The sequence below is a fragment of the Typopeltis vanoorti genome, chromosome 23, assembly GCF_054136105.1.
Source record: "Typopeltis vanoorti isolate ZY-2024b chromosome 23, IOZ_Tvanoo_1.0, whole genome shotgun sequence".
NCBI classification, from domain to species: domain Eukaryota; kingdom Metazoa; phylum Arthropoda; class Arachnida; order Uropygi; family Thelyphonidae; genus Typopeltis; species Typopeltis vanoorti.
Genome location: NC_143571.1, coordinates 56,571,570 through 56,592,567, shown reverse-complemented (window position 1 = coordinate 56,592,567; position 20,998 = coordinate 56,571,570). Strand labels below are relative to the sequence as shown.

Genomic DNA, 20,998 nt, shown 5'->3' with positions numbered 1-20,998 from the left:
TCTATTTTCGAAAAGTTCGGTTTCTTGTTGGACAGAGGGTGTATAATAATCCGAAAAATGAAAGATTATAAAACTTCTGTACAATACATTAGTGCTGTAAATGGAGCCAAGGATAAGGCAATCTGGGAATTCTACTCTGGAAACCATTACTTTTCTTTTTCCAGCTAATTTCGGTGTACACTAATCAGGATAGTGGTCAGAGAAGGAAAACAAACTAACACAGGACTAAAGAAATCATTTATATTCAAATGATTATTTAAAAGATTTTTAATAACATAGAATGACTATGACAGAAAATAAACTATTATGAAACCTCAGAAGAGGGAGATGATATACCATATCCGATAATTCTATATCAATAAATGATACAGCATGACGTCTAGTGCCTTTAATAATGCGAGCGCTTTAATTTTTTAAGAAGTTCTGAAAAAGAAGTACATGTTACTGCATAAAATACAAACGGGACAAAAAGTGAAATGGTGAACCACTCACCTAAGTCCACGGTCCGCGTTTGGTTATTACGAAACTCTTACTTAAAGAGGACATATATACGTAGGAATAATATTCCATGATACACTTGGATTTGAATACGGATCCGATACACTAAGGTATATTTAGCGTATTGGATGTTACGCTATGTGGTTATATCTAAGTGGTTATATCTTAGAGTGGATTATGTAACTGGGAATTTCCACGGCATGCTAGCATTTGGTCAATTTTTTTTAAATTATTATCAATGAGAAAAATAATACATGCTGAACTACAATGCAGGAAATTATGATCAACTGAGGAGTATACTGAGTTCAGTGGAATAGGATCGGTTGTGGATGGAAAGAATATCGACAGCGCATGGGAAGCATTTAATCAACACTTGAATGATGCGATATAAGACTATGTCCCGAGAGTTCGAAGAATAAATAGACTAGGAGTCAAATGGATGTGTAATCTTAAAGATTGCAAATATAACTCAAAAGATAATTGCAGTGCTGAAACGAACGTTCACATGTAAAGAGAAGGACGTTATTTTGCCTCTTTACAGGGCCTTGATAAGACCTCACTTGGACTATTGTGCACAGGTCTAGTTTCCGTTGTGATTCTGATATATTGGAGAGAGTACAAATGACAGTATTAAAATGATATCAGGATTGTGGAATACTGATTATGAAGACAGATTTAGAATTGGTAGACTGCAGACACTAGCAAACAGGAGAAAGTGGGGAGATATGATTGAGACTTACAAATTTCTGAAAGGATCATACAGGATTTCAGTTGATCAAATTTTTCAATTTATGGAGGATGGGGAAAGGACGAGATGGCATCCTTGGAAGCTGAGAATGAAGGCCGCTAAGAAGGGGATGAAGGCTAGATTTTTCTCTCATAGTGTGGTGCGTGATTGGAATGGATTACCATTGGATGTTGTGAATGCAAGCAGTGTGAATGAATTCAAGAATAAGTATGATAGCTGGTGCGTGTAGTATGTAGTCTTCCTCGATGAGTCCTTGACTTCCTGTAGGTCTTTTTTTTTTCTTTTTTTTTTTTCAAATTTTGAGAAAGAGTGATTATACAAACAAATTTCTGCATTCGTTTATAAGGATTACTTGTAGATGAGTGAAGCGAGTTAATCCCACCTACTTCGAAGCTTGGGTTAGGTTTTATGAAGAGAGTGGGATTTAGCCTTTACTATTTATGTTGTTGCTACTATTTGCATGTTGTATGGGATGTAGGCATTGGATGCTAGTGATTTGTGATGTGTATATTAGTGTTAATGGTATCTTAACTTTGTTGGTATATTTTCCAGAGTTCGTTTTTTAATGTTCTGTAGTTATCTACGTGTTTAAAATTTCTTGGTAGGTTGTTGAGTTGCGTGGATATCTGATGTGATCTCACAAAAGAACCGTATGAGTTGTTGAAGGGTGTGGGGATGTAGAGAGTTGTTGTAAGTCGTGTTATACTTTCATAATAATAATAATAATAATAATAATAATAATAATAATAATAATAATAATAATAATAATAATAATTTAATTTATATTATAAATGTATATTATAATTTTAATATTTAAATCTGCATAAGATAAAATGAATAGTAAAAGCTACTGCTGAAGGCAAATTTGAATAAAAAAAAATGCATTATTTTCTTCCTTTCATTAGTTAGCAAAAATTAAATTCAAAGATAATGTATTAGTTGTTTAAAGGTAAACGCAAAACAATAAACTATGAAAATAATCAAGAAATATTAGTGTTATCCAATGGCGTTCAGCAGTTCTAGATAGTGTACTAAGGAAGCTAAGAACAGCAAATGGAATTCGTTCATTAATTTACAGGAACTTTGCTAGGAGACACAAATATCTAATTATTCTCGTGTATAAACCAATAGTTAGATCTCACGTAGCGTAGAGTGCTGCATCTACGTTTGGAGTCCTTGTTCAGGAAAGGATATTGATCAGATGGAGAAAGTGCAGCTGAGAGCGACCAGATTGATATCTGAAATGAATGGCTGCTTCTTGTGAAGAAAGGTACTTCCATTTTATGTGTTACAATTCTTTAGATAAGACGAGTAATAAAGGGACTTGATTGTAATTGAGAAAGCTTCAATGAACGATCTTTATTAAGGGAATAACTTTTGTCAAATAGTAGTCAATCATTTGAATAAATTTAGGAAAGTAATTTCAGGCTAGATTCTTAAACTGGTCTTTTTTTTTTTTTTTTTTAAATAAAACTGCGGAGCCCTACATAAACCTATTTGTTTTTCGCAGAATCCCAGTGAAAATTTCGCAAAATATTATCTGATAGAAATTATGACAATGAAGTGTACCTGCAAAAATGTTTTAATTCAGAAAATATATGATACATAATATTACAACTGATACAATACATTCTTGGGTACATCCCTGCAAGTTTTCGGGGAACTCTAGGTTTCCGAAGAGCAGTATAACAAACACGGCTTTAAATGATTTCGGAGAGATCCAGGGTAAATTTGGAGGGTAGTATGTTTGTAAATGATTGGCATATGACCTGACAAATCGCATTTTTTTTATGGAGGTAAATATAGATTGGCATTGATTCTTGAATCGTCTGTAATGACAAATCCTTTTGTCTGCAAAAACGGAGTTCCATTCCTTCTAGGCTAACCGCAAAGACATGAAATCTCAACTACAAAACTATTCTTTTAAGTTGCAACTGTCAAAAAATACGAATCAAAATTTCCACCTTACTGTATTTTAGTAACATTGATTTGTCTCTGTCCGTTTGTTTTTACTTAAGCATTCCACTAATCAATTTTTATATTTGAGACTGAAAATTACAAACATCAATTTTTATTTTTATTCACGATTTGTTCGTTTAAATAGTCAATCAAGAAAACACATATTTTAGATTAAGTGCAGACACAGATTTTGAGAAAACCATCAAATCACTCACACTGATGTATATTTTCTTTCTATTTATCCATTACTCTTCCTTCATTCCGTTCCATTTTATTGCGGCATCGTAAAGTGACTCTGGGATATCACTTGAAATGAGGAACAGCATTCAGACATAGTCCCGAAATAGCTTCCGCTTGATCGATAATTCCGACCTGTGTTAGGGGTGCAAAAATATTCCTTTTTTTTTTTCGACAAAGAATTTAGAAAGGATTTTAAGACTAATAAAACGAAAATTTACTGTTACCAATCAGCATTATTCTTAATAACAACACTTTCGATACTGATAAGGTTCTTATAAATAGAATAAATCGTCTAAAATTTTCTGTCGATAACAATTATAAATGCATTCTCCAATAATGGAAATGTTAAAACAATGGAAACACCATAATACTTTGCTTATTATTTAAGATACCGTCCAGTTTAAGATAAATATAAAAAATTAATAATATTTCAAATTATAGCTATTAAAATAAAAGGCATATTTAGAAGTATATTTGATTTAAGAAATATATTAGAAAATATTAAGTATCTTTTGAGAAAAAACTTATATCTTTATACACCTTATATTTTTATAAATATTTAAAATTGTTAAATACAATACAAAAGTAGAAGTGGTTAATGGATTAATTGTCTCTCGTTTATAAATATTAATATAATATAAATAATATAATATAAATATAAATACGACTGAGCATATTGCTGGTCGATTTTATTGTAGCTTTAACATATAATATAAATATAAATACGACTGAGCATATTGCTGGTCGATTTTATTGTAGCTTTAACAAGTGAACTTCTATATGCTTCAAAAAGTCGTTAAGTCAGTTGACTTCGTAGGCTTGTTCAAATAGGAATCCGAAATCATACATGCCCGTTGGATTCCTTTATCAATCGAGATTGATCACTTCGTCACCTGATTACTTCCTATATATCAGCCGACATTCCTCTAAAGTGGAACGAGCGTTTGGATGTTTTCCCAGCAGTCTTTGTTTGGCAAGTGAATGCCTTCGGCCAGTCAATAAATGAGTTGAGTACAGGAATCTGGAATATTTTGTTGGCGATCTCTTTTTCGTTCGATATCTTGATTGGCAAGTTCGATCTGATCTTCATTGAAACACATGTCAATATTGCTGGTGAATAGTTTCAGGAAACAATCTCGTCCTAAAACTCACCTTTTCAACCTCCCTGACAGATCCACTCTATGTTAGTTTCATAAATCGATCACACACATAGATAGAGAGAGAAAGAGAGAGAGAGAGAGCGAGAGAAGGAGTAGAGAGAGTTTATCGCAAAGAGACCGTTAGGTGGCAGTAGCGTTGTTACTCGTCTCGCAATGCAGTGAATGTGGATAAATACGAGAAAGAATCAGACGGCTGTCTTGGGTTTTGCATCAATTTTTCAGATGGAGTTACACGAACCGAATATCTAAACTCAAAATTGATATAAAATAAATAATTAATGACTAAGTTCTGGAAATAATATTGATATTTTGAAATAACTATACTTTTTTTTTTTTTTTTTTGGATAGTACTAGTTTTATGTATTATCATAATTTTTAAATTTAACTAATTAGCGCTTTATGTGAATTGTATAAATTCATTTTGATGAATTAAATAGGACAATATCATTTTATTATGTTTTTTAATGTACTGTCTTTCTACCCCATACAGGAGGTTGCAATTGATTCATACTGGATCGCGTGCGTACTTTTTTTTTTGGGGGGGGGGGATTAAAAACAGACGTTTCTAAGAATTCCAACATAAATGTATTTTTTCTAAGCCTAATATCTTCTAATTACTATCATAAGAAAATAGTATAGGTTTTATTACTATTTTCTTGTAGACTATTTGCAATGTTTGGAATTTTAATATTGAGAATTTCGATTTATTTTATGTAATCGAAAAACTTCCAAGCATAATTCAGCATATTTTAATAAAGAATTAATTCTCTAATTATTCCAATACGTTGTTATTCTTATAGCACATCTCTGGAGAATAAACATCTAACGATAAATGAGAGAATAAAATATTTAATCTGTTTTCTGGGTTTATCTGTTTGTAATTATCGTCCACTAAACCACAAAACTGTATACAAATCACATTGGATTCCCAGCACAAATTATATTCTGGGGAATTCAAGCGAGTTGTTATCTGATTTTGTTCATGATAACTGACGGATATAGAAATAGAAATTAAAAAGCATGCAGTGAAACCAATTTTCATGCAAGCGTGGTACTTTATTTTCATTACGCCCACAAAGCTTTAGCTATTAATTAATTAATTATGTTTAATTTTCTGTACTTATTGTATTCTTCACGATGAGAAAAGTAAAGTGCTCCATAAAATAATCTAGAGAGATATTCGTACGCTATGATTTCTTTACCTTGTATTTCGGTCATGAACTTCTATTGCATATCGATTGGATACTGTCGAGATTTCTCCCTAAATATTAGAAAGCATTTATGTACAAAATGCATAAGGAGGAGATAATATTTGAGAATATACTCGAAATTAAAAAAAACTCGAAATTATCTTAAATCTTCGCTAATTGTTCTCAAATACTGGAAACATTTTTAAATAAAATAGAAAAATGGTTTATTCCTAATGTACAGAAGATGATGGAGAACTTTATGGTTCATATTATTATTATTACTTTTTTTCTGATTTTTTTATTATTACTTTTTTTCTGATTCAGTGGAGTTAGATGACTCATCATCGTCACTTCACACCACTCCACCCACGAAAAGTGTTTCTTTTGTATGTTAATTGCACCTATTACTGGATAAAAACAGACGTTTCCACTAGAGGGAAACCCCGCCATCTTCGTCATAAACAGGCGAACTTACCTTTAGTTGAGAAAGTACTTCTAAATGGCTGCTCTCGCGTCGTAACCATGAGTTCACCTCAGATCTTTTTCAACTAATGAAAATGTAATTTCTGTCAGGAGTGACACGTATATTTTTATTCCGATTTCATTTCTTTTGTTTTTCTTGAATTTAAAACGATAGTGCTAATATCGATGTTTTTCTTGTTCATTACTTCCATTTTTTTCCCCTTAGCAATCATTCACACGATTTTGTTCGTTAGATATTCTATTGTATTTTAGATTGAAAAGATTTCTCCAATGAATGGCAGTTAATGTGCAAACACGTGATTGGCTCTACTAATTTTCCTAATCATTTTCTTTTATTCTACAAAGAGTAATTAACCGATTCCAATTAGGGTTATTTGTGGTAATTAAGGGGTACGCTCTTTATGAGCCAGTAGTTTCTTACATCAAACTACTGAAAACTGGAGATAATTGTGGGTTAATGAGGTAAATTCATAAATTATCCTAACTTTTCAACAGTTATTGTTCAAAGAAAGGTATTTTGAGGGTTAAAAGTTTCCCCTAAGTTACTATAAAATCATAGAAATTATTAATTAATTACCAAAAACTGAAAAAAGTGTCTACAAAAGGTTGATGGTAGTCGGTATTCATAATGCTTATTGGTTGGAAGCACCTAGGTTCGAATCTTAGCAGCATTTCAAATAAAGGTAAGATAGTTGGTCTCATACGGAGCCTCATGGCCTTATCCTTCAGCTCAGTTGTTTATTGTATCTGAATGTAACATTATAAAGATGTTTTGAGTAAACATTTATTTACTAATACGTCTATTAGCATACATAAATACTGATATTTACGTACTCTTTAAAAATATACAAAATATTAATACTGTACTGCATTATTTTAACAAAGCGTGCAGATAAGCTGTTACAACGTACTAGAACTGTTCATTCTACAAATTTCTATATCACTGGCTAATAATTTCTACTTTTATTTAAGAATTCTGTCTGGTAATTCTTAGGAATAATTAAATTGTTCATAAATAAGGTTTCAATTACCAAAGTAACTTAAACTTTTGTTTAAGTTACTTTGGTAATTGAAAAATTACCAAAGTAACTTTTGCATTTTGATAACTTTTAGATAAACAGAAATTGTTTGGAACGTTGTTTATTATTGCAAACTAATGAATGATAATTTGTTTCTCATTTTGCAAATTAACATAAGACTGGTTAGTAATTTTTCGCAATTTTATTTAAGGAACCCCAGCTAATAATTGTTAGAAGAATCATATAATAAATAAGGTTTCCATTACGAGCGATGCTTTAGGAATGCGTAATGTTGTTATGTACTTAGGTAACGTTTCAATAAATAGAGATAATTATTCGAAATATGTTAATTATAAGAAACCAAGAAATGGTGATTTCTAATAAATAGTTAAATTTATTCAAATATAGTCGAATTTAATTTAGGAGGTTTTCAAAAGATCTGCATTAAAAATTTTGTTACGTATTTATATATAAGAGACCTTAGTTTGTGTTCATTTTAAACACCAGTGTGATGAGAGAGAGAGAGAGAGATCTTGAATCTTTCTTCAAAACCATCACTAATTAAAGAATTAATTAACTATTATGATTAGGGTAATCAGGATTTTTAAATTCCTTATTTGTTTCTTTTTAATATCTTTGTTGTCATTCTCTATACAGCCCTTTTATTTCTAAGCATATGGAAGACTGAACAGGAGAATATTATTCGGTTATGTCTTATTGAGATCAACTTCAGGCCTAAGTTCAAGAAATGTGACATATTTATATGTTGGCCGACAGATGCTAACACACTCACACTGATGTAAATTCCTTCAATGGATTTTCCAGAGAATGAAATACCCCACACATTACCTTAGTACCGAATTTCATATCCATATCCAGTTTATTGAATGTTTCTAGAAAGTAATCCCTGGATAGTGCTTGAGATATTCTGTTCCCTGAAAGATTGTGGCTTGTAATTCCCGAAGGCGAACGGATTTCTCGCGCCATTTAGTGGGAGATGGAACCACAGCCAACCCAACCGTAACAGGTACCTCTGCTTGTCAAGAAAGATAAACGGGATCATAAGTGTACGTTCGCACTGTCCCTTGCTATACAGTGTTGGGTAAACGCCCGTGGAAGTTGTGTTATCCAGGTATGTGAATGTCTTAAAACAGTATTTCTTTTATTTATTTTTTTAAGCTTCTCTCTGGCGTGTTTGTATGTGTGTGTGTGGGGGGGGGGACAGGATTATAGAATATGCAGAACAGCTGTACTATTTCCTGCTTTGAAGAGAATAATAGTTCTATTTTCTAAGTGATGGATGATTTCTTATCTGCTAATAAAAATATAGTTTTTACTTTTTTTTCCCTTCTTCTTTTCAGACAAGAATAGGCCCTTCCGCTATTAAGACAAGAATACTTTGTACATTTTTCTACTGCTATGAGACAAATAATTACTCTTTTTTCTTGCTTCTAAACGTAACATGTTAGAAAACTCTTCTACTTCTAATAGAGCAATAGTCTGTAGTTCTACTTTTCTGCTATTAACAACCCGCTTTTCTTTTACTGTTCAAAATAGTCCTTTTCTGCAATTAAGCGAAGGGAAGTTCTTTCAGTTCTTTACGTTCCTGCTTATTAAAAGAACAAAAGTCAACTTTTCTTCTTACTAACAGGAGAATAGTTGTTTTCTACAGAAAAATAATCTACACTGCCATGCAGAGTAGTTTTGTAATTGAAATACGATACAAGAGGGATTCGTAGAGCGAACTTAACAGTCGTACTGACAGAACATTTCGTTATTGATTTTTATATATTCTACATTCATGACTCATTGAATAGGGGTTCTTTCCCCATCCTCGGTTCACGTAATACTGCAGTATCCTCCCTTTATACGCTCTTAGTCCTTATTGAACCGCTCACAGTCGGTGTTCTTTCCAACTTAATCATTAACGAAATCCTGTGTCACCGTCTCTTTGTGATGTTTATCAATCACAAATACCGATAACGAGGTCATTTTTAATCCGATGCCTTCCCCCCCGCCTTCGACTGAATGATCAACTCCGCTACTGATCCGGTCTAATGATGTGTATTCCCACAGGGGTTTGTTATGGAAAGGCTATGAAAGATTAAATGTTCCTGCACTTTGGTTTGCTAATGGATCAGTAGATGGAGACTTTTGTTTGTTGTATTTAACAAATGACTAAATAGATTTGAATCATTTGGTGTAAGTAATGCATTCTAATTACCATATTCTAAGCGATGAGCCCGGCACATTTGAAAATATTTATTTTAACCTTTAAAATAGTTTTTAATAGGAACAGCAATTATGTTGTGTGTTGTAGAGGATGCATTTATTCAAAGATCCAGCAAAATTTTGATAAATTGATTTTTTTTTTTCTTCCGGTAAACTTTAAGTCACTAATTCCATTTTTTAAATTTCGTTTTTTCCCTTATTAACTGCACACTCATATTTAAATAGTAGGTTGAGGTTATGAGCTCCCCTTCAATTTTTAAAGATATCGTACAATTGACTTTAACTAAGAAAATTTATATTAAAACATCACAATTATTTCATTCACCTTTCAAAAAAATCAACCTTATATGCAACGATTGGTTTATTTAAAAAAAAAACAGAAGAATAGTAGGTTTAAAATGCAATTTAATCCAGATACTGACGTACTGTACTCATTATATAGATGTTCCCATTTCAAAAGATGATATACTCAAATAATAAGTACTGAAAGTAGCTGTTGTGAATCACCGTCAGGATCTACTTCTCTACGAAAATCACCTGCATCTTCTGATAAGATTCTTTTTTTTGCATTACACATTAAACTGAAAGCTTGTCACGATCAGGAAAACTTGATTTTTCACAAACCTAATTGCTTCTAGATATGGCGGTTAATCTTATAGACGCCATATTTGCGTGTGTTCTCTGGATGTTTTTTTTCATCCTTTTTTGAAAGGAGTAGGAAAAACTATATACATCTGTATAAGATCAGATAACTCACTAGCTTTATTCGAAAAAAAAAACATGTTTTTCAGATCAAAAGGGATCACTTTTTCGTCGACTATGCTACGAAAGCACTAAAATTTGAAATAATGTCATCATTTGGAACATTGATACATTGCTCTCTTGTTGATAAATTGAGAGCAGTATGTCTGATAATCTATTCATCTAGATTGTTACATATGTTGTCTGTCAAACGACTGCAATTCAGTATATGTTAACCGAGTCACACAGAGGAGGAAGGTAAGGGGTTGGTAAGGCAAAGTAAGAAAACACAAGAAAATACAATTGCAAGATTGTATACATCTGATTATTTATGGCGTAAGTTATCTCTAGAAATATTAAATAAAGAAACAATGAAAATAATTTTTAATTGCTACAGAGAATCGTGATTTTTGAATGTCGTCGGTTGGGATGATTTTTTCAAATTAACTGTTTAGTTTTAACGTATTATTTGTTTATAATATTGATGCATATCCACTGTCTATATAATTATAAAAAATATTATTATTTGTAAAAATTATCAACTTATCTGTTAGTGCAGTTTTTTTTTATTTCTCTTTTTTTTTAATTTATTTTTCCTCAGCGAACACCAAAATCTTTTTGCTTATCTGCACATTCCAATGTAATGAAGAAATTCGTTCTTTTAAGAAAGAACAAATTCTTTCTTTTTATTCTCCCTAAAACAATTTATTAATTTGTTCATAGAGATATCCAATAAACTAAATATTTCAGCGTTTGCATAAAGATTAGAAAAGTTCGTTGTTTTTCTACAGCCTTCAGATTAGGTGTATGTTTATCCAAAATTTTTTCAGCGCCTTTCCCTGGAATTTAAACTGGAACGTAATATGTAATCATCTTTTAATTTTCTCGTTTTTAAATTTGGATATTAATTTCTTCTTCTTATTCTTTTTCTTCTTCTTCTTCTTAATTTTTTTTCCCATCGTTAGTCTGTTGAAAGCGTTTTGACATTATCAACTATTAAAGTAATGGATATAAATATTTTATTGCCGTTATTTTTGCACTTGATTTAAGAAATGCTACTTTCAACCGTATAAAGCCTTACAATGAATAAGCATATTATAGCACAGTAAGTTAATTTCGTCCTTAATTTGTTTTAAACATATTCATATGTGCATTTGAAAGAAATATTTTGCCTCATTTTCTTTGATAAATTCTCGATGTATCTATTTAAGATGATAAATAGTTCTTTATTATTAACATGTATCCTACAGTTTTATTTTGTTGAATGTTGGTTTTTGTATATTTTGTGCAAACAAAAACCCAAGTAGTATTGAGAATAACTGATCCCACCCTAAAAACGTGTAAAGGTCACAGATGGAAAAACATTGCAGGATCTTCTCCTTCGCACTCAAGTGAATCTGGGGGACAAAATATAGTCCAAATTCGTTACGTTGAACTTTTTTTTATCTTTCCTTTCCTTGCTTTAACAAAGATGTCGAATATACTAGCCTCGCTTTGTAAATGATTTTCGGTAATAACGAATTCCTGCGATATTTACTAAATGTAAATTCACTTCTCTTATAATGATTTTAACTGAATAACGAACAATACATAACCACTGAAGTGTTTGAAAAGTGTCAAAAAACCAATGGTACGTGGTACGAGTCACTTGTATTGCTAATTACTCGAAACTAGTAATATAAATACTGAGAATATTAAGATAAACGATAGTGATAAATGATTCAGAACCTTGATACTGAGTCTCAAAATAATCAGTTACAACACCATAGGCAAGAGTTTGATAAATAATAAAGGATGCAATTATTATTAATGCTATGCTATCAAGTAAGAGGGAAGACCTTTCTAGAAAAATCTAGTTTATCCTGATAATATGGTCCTGAATTTGATGGGATACCGACGGGTAATCCATCGATGACCTATCATATTAGTGTAGTGGCCCTTCCCTTAATGCATAGCATCATACATGTCTGCAAGGAGATGTGCTTTGCATTAGGGAAGATACTAAAGGAAAGTGATCAGAGCTTACTTCACGTTTACCACGAGTTGCCTCAACCTAAAAATACTTCAGGCGCAAACTTGACTTACCTGTCTGTTTGCTTACTTGGGAAAAAGAATTAAAACCAAGTTTATAAAATTGCTTGGTATCTTTAATGATCTACCATATTGTTAAGGACATTTGTGGGTCAGATGAAACATTAAATATATTTTACATCGAGAATAATCCACTTTTTTGTTTTCATTTTTTTTTTAGGATGATGAAGTGATAGCTAATGCCAAGTATTATGTCCATTATTTGCGTTTTAGGTGAAGGGGTGGGAAAAAGTTTAAAGAAGGGAACAATCTTGCCAATTCCAAATGACAACGACTGAACCTTTGAAAAACACTTAAAAGTGTTCCATATCTTACAAGGAACAGTGTTCAAAATTCAAATGATTTTAAAATATAAGAACAAAGAAAAAATAATAACATGCTTTTGTAGTGTTGTATCATGTACATCTCTAACGATATTTTAAATCCGCTATTTGTTTTATTTTGAACGAGAATTGCAACATACCTCAGATGTAGTGGACTTCACTTATAAGGAAGCTTAATGGACACTCCAAGAGATTTTGGGGAAATCGAGAATGACGGTATAAATTCGAAACTTTTGTAGTGAAATCATTTCATTTTTACTCCAATTTACATTCTATTAAAACTTTGCAGTTTGGTGAAATTATTTGCATATTTCCTTGATTGCTTGCAGATCGTCTCCAGAAACAAAATATAGGGATGCATCCAGTCGGAGTCTGAATGCATCCCATGTTAAAAATGGGATGCATTCAGACTCCGACTTAAAAATCGTACTGTAGATAAATGGCATCGTGTAAGTTGAAGAATCTGTTATTTCAGTTCCTCAAGTGTTGGTTAAATCATAAAACTGGTAACAGTTGAAGAGTTATTCTGAACTCTTTAGTCTACTAACCTTGCTGTATTTTCCTATAATATTTACTGCATATTTCGTATCGAAATTTGTGCATCGATAATAACCTTACAAACATTTTTAACAGGACGGATAAAATATATATTTCAATCTTCAATGTATGCCGCATTCTCAAATTTTGAGGACACTCATGGTTATTTGTGCTACTCAGTATTTCCCCCCTTTTTTTTCCTCATTAATCTTTTCATTTCACAAATTCTCTAGAAACGAAGCTAGCATAATTGTGCGTTTTGACTTATTGCATTTGAAAATGCATTCGTTTATTATTTATCATAAAATCATGATGCATGATTTATCATTATCACATTTCTCGAAATGCAAGCTCAAAGTTCATGCTAGATTATTATACAAAATATGTGAAATAGAAAATCTTAATAAATCTTTAACTTAAGTGCTAATAACAAATTTCATAAAATTTTATAAATTTGTTAAAAATTTGATTATTATTGTTATATAATATAACTTTAAATTAAAATATTTTAAAGATTTTAAATAAAATTTAAGTTTTAAAATTAAAAATTCAAGTTCAAATTCAAATAAAAATTCAAATTTATAAATACATAATATTACAAAAAATATAATATTAAATATAAATAACGCTCTCGGATAGAAGGTTAGAAAAGAAATTACCCTTGGAGGGTAATGGATGGCAATGCTGTAGCCAATGAAGTTCTAACTGAGGCTCGGCTATTGCTGTTACTCTCCTGCCATGATCAGAGCTTTAATAGCTTAATAACACCTTATCCCTACACTGTCCTCTACAGATAACGGGGAAGATGAAAAGCATTCTTGCTTTGCCCCTTTAAGCAGGTCCTAATAAGGACTCTTAGATGAACGAACAGATAACTTATGTTTGTTCATATTAGCATGCTTGAGATATTGTAGAATTATCATCTAATATCGCGAATCGTGTGCTCATAAATTTATATATGTAGCAGAACAAAAGACTATTCTGTTCTTAATAAAATGGATAATCAGTGTAGACGAAGTAATTGTCATTTAGTTTTTTTCTTACTGTTCATGTCGTTAATCATTTAATCTGAAAAATCAGTTAGCGCTGTTGGAAAAGAAAGATGTTATTAATGAATACCTTTTTATCTAAAAGTAACTTTTTAGCGTTATTATCAGGACGAATGTCATAGAAATGAAATACAAAGGGTGAAATCAAATGGTCTAGGCGGCTATGCTGTGTAATGCCTTCTACCAATCCATCTATTCTGGAACCTGCTCTTTCACGAAGGTTTGTTTTGTTTGAGATGAACTGAAACTTTGAGGCCAGTTTTCTTCTGACTCTTTTCCTGTTCTTCTGGATGAAGAAGCCACGGCGTACCTTAATTTCTAGAAGATTTGAACTTGTTCAGCCTAATATGGTGAACCTCTGTAATGCTGGAAGAGTGTATTCGAAGCTATTCGGATACGAGAGTGTATCTTCTGGTATGCGAAGAATTAGAAAATTCTTCAGTGAACGTTCTTCTGTTATTTAATGTACGCCTCTATAGGCCGATCAGTATTGGCGATGCCTTTGAATGGTAAGAGTAAGAACTAATTTAGAATACGTTTAGGAACCAAGCAAGAGTCTTTATAAATGCGTTTCAAATGTAGATTTGAAACGCCTTTATCCCCTCGGATTTTTTATTCCCTCAATACAGGGAATAATTGAGAATACACGTAATTAAGAAATAATATACTAGCTTCATAGATTTAGTTGCCTCTGCTGTAAATTCAAACAAATGCAACAACAACTGTACCAGCACGCTGAATCAGAAGTTATGACACACCACACGCTCAACTTGGAGGATCGTGTTCTTGTTCCATTACACCGTGTGATATTCTTTTCACAAAATCTCATAACTCTGTCTGTACTTCGCCAGGAACGAAGTACACAGACAGAGTTGAAAAAAAGGACTTACTAGAGAAAGGAAAGTGGTCAAGAAACGTATTGTCATTATCAATCAGCGATAACATTTATGCTGTAGAAGTATTTTTCGCCAACGGTTGTTATTGTGCGACTTTTCCTCCTTAGCGCAGAACTGTCCTAACCAACTTCCTACACCATGTTCCACTAAGCTATTGATATGAGCAAATGGGTACTTTCAGTCTACCCAAATCTCCTCTGGGTAGTAACTGGAAACCTGAATTTAAACAATCCTAAACAACACCGAACCTTCTGTTACATACCAGACAGCGCTATTTTGACAAGGTAACCACGCATGCGCATTGCAGTGCGTAGGGTCACTCGCTCTGGAGTCCACTAAAATTTGAAGCTTCTAGTGGAGGACGGTGTCGTGATTTTTTTAGAATTTCTTTTAAAACTAACAGAGTTAGTTTTTTTTTTTAAAAAAAAACAATTTTATTGTCGATAGTAATTCTGACTGATATGCTATATTATATATATTAAATGATATATTAAATACAATTTACAGTGATGTATACATATAGATGGAGATCGTTCAGCTACTTCTTGATTATTAACACTTTCAGATCAGATATGATTTTAGAATATTGATCGTAGATCAATTCAAAAAAACATGTATTCGTTCCTAGGGAAACTAAAAATAACCCTAATGGAATTCTATCGGTATACACTTGTCTCCATATTCCAGCTAAAATGAGGAAGAAATCTATCTTACATGAAAACCGATTTTTCCAAGATCTATCTTTCTTGCGTGGCAGGTAAGCATGGCTACTGTTGAATAAAGAGTAGCACCGTGTTGAACGATGCATGCTTGAGGAAGCCAGTCGTCAGATGTTTTGAGAAGTGCGGATCGAGAATAATATAAACAGTAAAGAAGATGCCGAAGTATTACAGTTGTTGAATGAAGGGAACTTTTCAAGATTCCGCATGGATTTCTGGAGTTTACAATTCTGGAAAGGCTGAAGTACCCAGAGATTACCGGAGGAAGAAGGCCAAGTAGGACAGGAAGTTTAATTTCACAGAGCCACCATTCGGTCTTTTATTCTGTACCACAGAGAGACCTACAATATCTTGATACAGATTTGTTCCTCGTGTGGATTTTAACTGTTACCTCAAATACAGTCGTACATCGGTCGACTGGAAAGGCGGAGGTAATGCTCTCGTTGCTGCTCTGGTACGGTAGTCCTCACTTTACAGGTAATATTGTTTCATTAACTCTACGCTGACTTCCTCCAGTCGACAGCATAATAACTGCATAACGGAACAGACCGCTTCACTTCGCTTTTCGCTGTGGTTTATGAACAGCCACTACTCCTAGCAGTAACCACTTGAATTACATTATTATGTAAATTCAACACAATAACTCGATTCTCACGTCGCAAACCTATGGAATGTCGACAGCTGAGCGTGTATGTCGATGTATTTGTATGTGATTTCCTTATTTTAGAACACCTGGATTTGGATTTGTTTTTCTGTGAGCAGCTGACAATAGTAATCTCTCTCGCTCTCTCTAAATTTAAACTGCCAAACCGGTCTAATAATAATAATGATAATAATAATAAATATAATACACGTAACTACCAATTGTTGTGCGCATTTTTTGTAACAAAATATAAGCAGCGTTCTGCACTGAAAGTTGCTTGATATCAGAATGCTTTGAGCTTATATCTTTGTGTCCACGTCATTTCTTTGAAAGACAAACTATTCTTGTTATTATTAAAAAATCATAACCTTTGATTACAAAATTATGTCTTTCACAGACGCGTAGTAAGTAGACCTTTTTTTTAAAGTGAATCTACTTCATATAATGCTATAACTACCTTGCACATTTAACATTACAGGTGGATTAACGACTGCATAATCCGGAAATCCAGTTCTACAAGCCAAACGCGTTTCATGATTTCAATAAACAGAGTCGCTTAGTTGTAAGGGTCTCCCACCAAGCGATAAAATTTATCTACAACCTAAATTTTAATCTAATCTAATCTAATCCAAACCTAATCTAAATATAAAAATCGACCTTAAAACCTATCCTTGTCATAATTGATATTATCATGAGGAGGAGAAATAGTCAGAAATTTTTGGGACAAACAACCAAACATCTCCGCACCATTTATTTCGAAAATCTATAGATCTGGTGGCCGATCTCTCTCTCTCTCTCTCTCTCTCTCTCTCTCTCTCTTTCTCTTGATCAGGTTGTGAACATCACTGTTCTTTACAGACTACAGCGAGCATCTTTACCCTAAAGGTATGGTATCTTGTTCTCTACACTACCGACCTATCATACTCGTTATCTAATAATAATAATAATAATAATAATAATAATAACAACAACAACAACACGACTCCTCATGATTCAGGAACTTTGTCGCTCATTCATTTTTCCTCAGCAGAGAATTTCCTTTCTCATTGAATATAATTTTTTTCCTTCACTAACGTTAGCTGTCTTTGTTTGACTTTAAAGAATCCAAATCATTAGTTTTTTTTTTTTTTGTGTGTGTGTGTGTGTGTGTGTGTGTGTGTGTGTGTGTGTGTGTGTGTGTGTGTGTGTGTGTGTGTGTGTGTGTGTGTGTGTGTGTGTGTGTGAAGTGAAATGTCTTCTAAAACAAGCATGGAACATGAGCTGATAAAAAAACGTCTAACTTAGCATTTGTTATTAATGATGAATATAAAATACAAACGATTGTAAACTTTTCAATTAGTTTGCTCTTTTAGATTAACAATTTCTGAAAATAATATTAGTAGAGGTAATATTTTCGACTTAAAATGTTTCTTTCAGCAAGAAAACCAGCATCTTATACTTTTCTACTCCTCATAATTTGAATTTATATTTTTCCGTTTATATGTTAAGCAAACAAACTGCGAAATGTTTTATGTAATAGAGAGAAAGCAAAGGCTATTTGGTTTATTTGTTTATTTTTAAACTTTGGTTGCGAGAGTACATTAAAAACTGCATTAAAATGTTCTAAAGTTGTGTTATTTGATATAGTTTAACTCTGATTTCATAATTAAAAAGAAATTTAATTTGAAATCAGATTTAAACGCTTTCTAATATATTCCTTTTCTTCAAGTTTCTGCAAGTTTTTAGTTTGTGGTAAAAGTTAGTGATGAAGGTGTATTTTTACAGTTACGTGCTTAACTATAAAATATACAACTCTGCAAGTCAATCTACCATCACATCTGTCTTAAATTTTCGATACGAAAGCTTACGGTAACAACGAAAAACTTTTTTTTTCCCATTCGCATTTTCCTTAGAAATTGTAAACAGTTTTGGTGAAGTGTAGCCTACTTTTTGTGCTTCTCTGTTGACAGAATTAAGATGGCGTACATTACTTCGCGATACCAGTCCTGCAAATTTTATGAAATATTTATACGAAGAACTCGCAAAAAGCGTCCTCTGTCAAAGTGTAGACCTGTGGGAAAGAAGGCCGATTTGATTAGGAAGCTATGCGATGACTGGACAGGAAACATGGCTACACTACACAACACATGCAGCTTCTGTATGCCTTTTTTATGGTGTCGACTAGTGGATGGCATCTGCCAAGTGTTGGTGATTGATGTTTTAATATAGGTAGTGCCTTGGTATAAGTGGGACACGTTGAGTTGGCTGCTGGGCTTGTGTACCAATATTCGTGTCTGTAGAGGATACATCCGGGTATTTTTCACTGCTTTTTTGACTTCGCAAGTAAAGTGATTGATTTAATAATGCATATCCATCACATAAACTTATACGTCAACTATAAGGCAGGGTCGATGATTGTGTATTTTGCTATCCATCATCATACATTTGTGAGAATTTATTTTTGGCTTCCTCTAACGGCAACATGGAATTGTAAAAATTGCATTAATAAATGCAAATTACAATAATAATAACAACCACAACTTGAAGAGCATAAAGCAAACATTTTAAATAGATATAAACTAATAATTTAAATTTATTAAATCTCTAATTTGTCTATATTTTCTTTTAACCATTCTAGAGGTAACCGACACTGCAATGGGAGTTGAAGGTGGAAATGCATCGCTACCGTGTAATATCACCCCGCCATCTAGCGACGATTCTGTAGCTCTGGTATTATGGTATAAGGACGATTCAACCACTCCTCTGTACAGTTTGGATGCGCGTCGAGGAAATTTGAATCAAGCCCGGCATGCAGCTGGGGAAGAAGTCACACGAAGAGCATATTTGACTACCATAGATCGGCCGGCAATCCTACAACTCACTCAGTTAACGGCAGATGACGAAGGTGAATACAGGTGTCGAGTCGACTTCAAAAAAGCCCGATCCAGGAATTCTTTGGTGATTCTTGAGATCATAAGTAAGTACAACGCCACATTAAGTATATTAAGTAGCAGTAATAATCGAAATATATGTTTGCTCTGAAGAAAGATTGCTGTCAAATATCATGGAGACCCCAATTTCGTGAAGATACTCCTACTTTCTTAATATTATCAACTTTATTAGTCTATATATTTTTGCATTCTTACTTTGAAGAAGGAATAAATATGCTTTTGTATTTCCATCCCAGCAGCGAAAGGTTATAAACTCATACCATTTTATTGTTATGTGTGTACTAATAATCAAGATGATCCTCTGTCGCTCATTTGGTTTAGATTTGCCCTTTGGTTAGAAAGACTGGGATTCTAATCGCGTCTATGATGTGAGGAATCGTTTTTCTTTTTGGTGATTGAACTCGGGTTTTTTGTCCCTAAAAAACAGGCAAACCGGCTAGAAGATCACAAGCGATACAGACATAGGACATTACGGGAATAAGAATTCACCACTATATTCTGTAGGATTTGGTTTCGAACGCCTGCTTGGTGTGTGTCTACACATAAGCGTTAATCAGGAAGGAAGGAAGGAATGTTTAAGATAATCCAGAAACCCTTCTCTACTCTACTGCCCATGGTCATTTGATGGTCAGTTCGCACCAAGAGACGAATCATCTACTGATTAAATTTACAGAATTAATTTATAGAATAATACATCACATTGTATATTTCTGATAAATATTACTTGGTATTTGTTAAGCTACCAAAGACCCAGTAACAGGTTATTTTACGACTTATGGAAATTATCACGCTGAAAAAGGCGCGTAGCACGAATTTGCCAAAACCGTCAAAAACCTAACTATGCTATTGTTGGAAACCGGCGCTTCGGTCTACGAGACTGTTGAGGTTGAGTTACAAGAACTACGCTCTCTACTACTGCGTCCTATGGAAGGCAGCAACTTGAGTTGCAGTTATAGTTTTAAACTCGCTAAACAGTTTAATTGAGGATTTCGTTATTGAAAAATAACACCAACCAGGAAATAAGAGAGAGAGAGAGAGAGAGTACTCGATTTTGAAACCTTTTTTTTGTTATGCAATATACTAGTAAAAGTAAACAAATTCTACATCTCTCTCGAATAAACGTAAGTAGATCAATTAACTCACATCTGTATGACAGTTTTCATTTTCAAATATTTTCTCCCTATTTACAGCGAATGTTTTGTTCCCATGGTGAATCAATAGCAGAACACTATTTGACTTCGATTGCTCTTAACACCTCCAACACTGCCTCCAGACACACCAGAAATCTTCAGCTTATCTAAGAGATCATGTACCGTTGTTGCTGAGACCCGGATCTTCCAAAGCCATATATTTCCCGGAGGAGTCTTTTACTCCAGCGGGTCACGCATGGAGTCTTTGAGGCATAATAATGGACTTGCACAGAGCGAGAGAAACGACTTTGCATGGGACAACCACCCCTATCGTTTCCTTCCCTCCCGTACATTGACAATACAGCAAGCATTTCATCGTGACTTTGTTATCCCGTCAGGTACCGGAGAGT

The 20,998-nt window shown here is 33.1% G+C and overlaps 1 protein-coding gene across 1 annotated transcript in view; it reads left to right on the top strand.

Annotated features, from left to right (window-relative positions):
* Positions 1-20,998, top strand: part of LOC150093869 (neural cell adhesion molecule 1-like) — a 386,146-nt gene that overhangs the window by 165,134 nt on the left and 200,014 nt on the right. Inside the window, exon 2 of the mRNA XM_090412543.1 lies at positions 19,146-19,484. Coding sequence (XP_090268669.1) covers positions 19,146-19,484 — 339 coding nt within the window. The remainder of the gene's footprint in view (positions 1-19,145; positions 19,485-20,998) is intronic.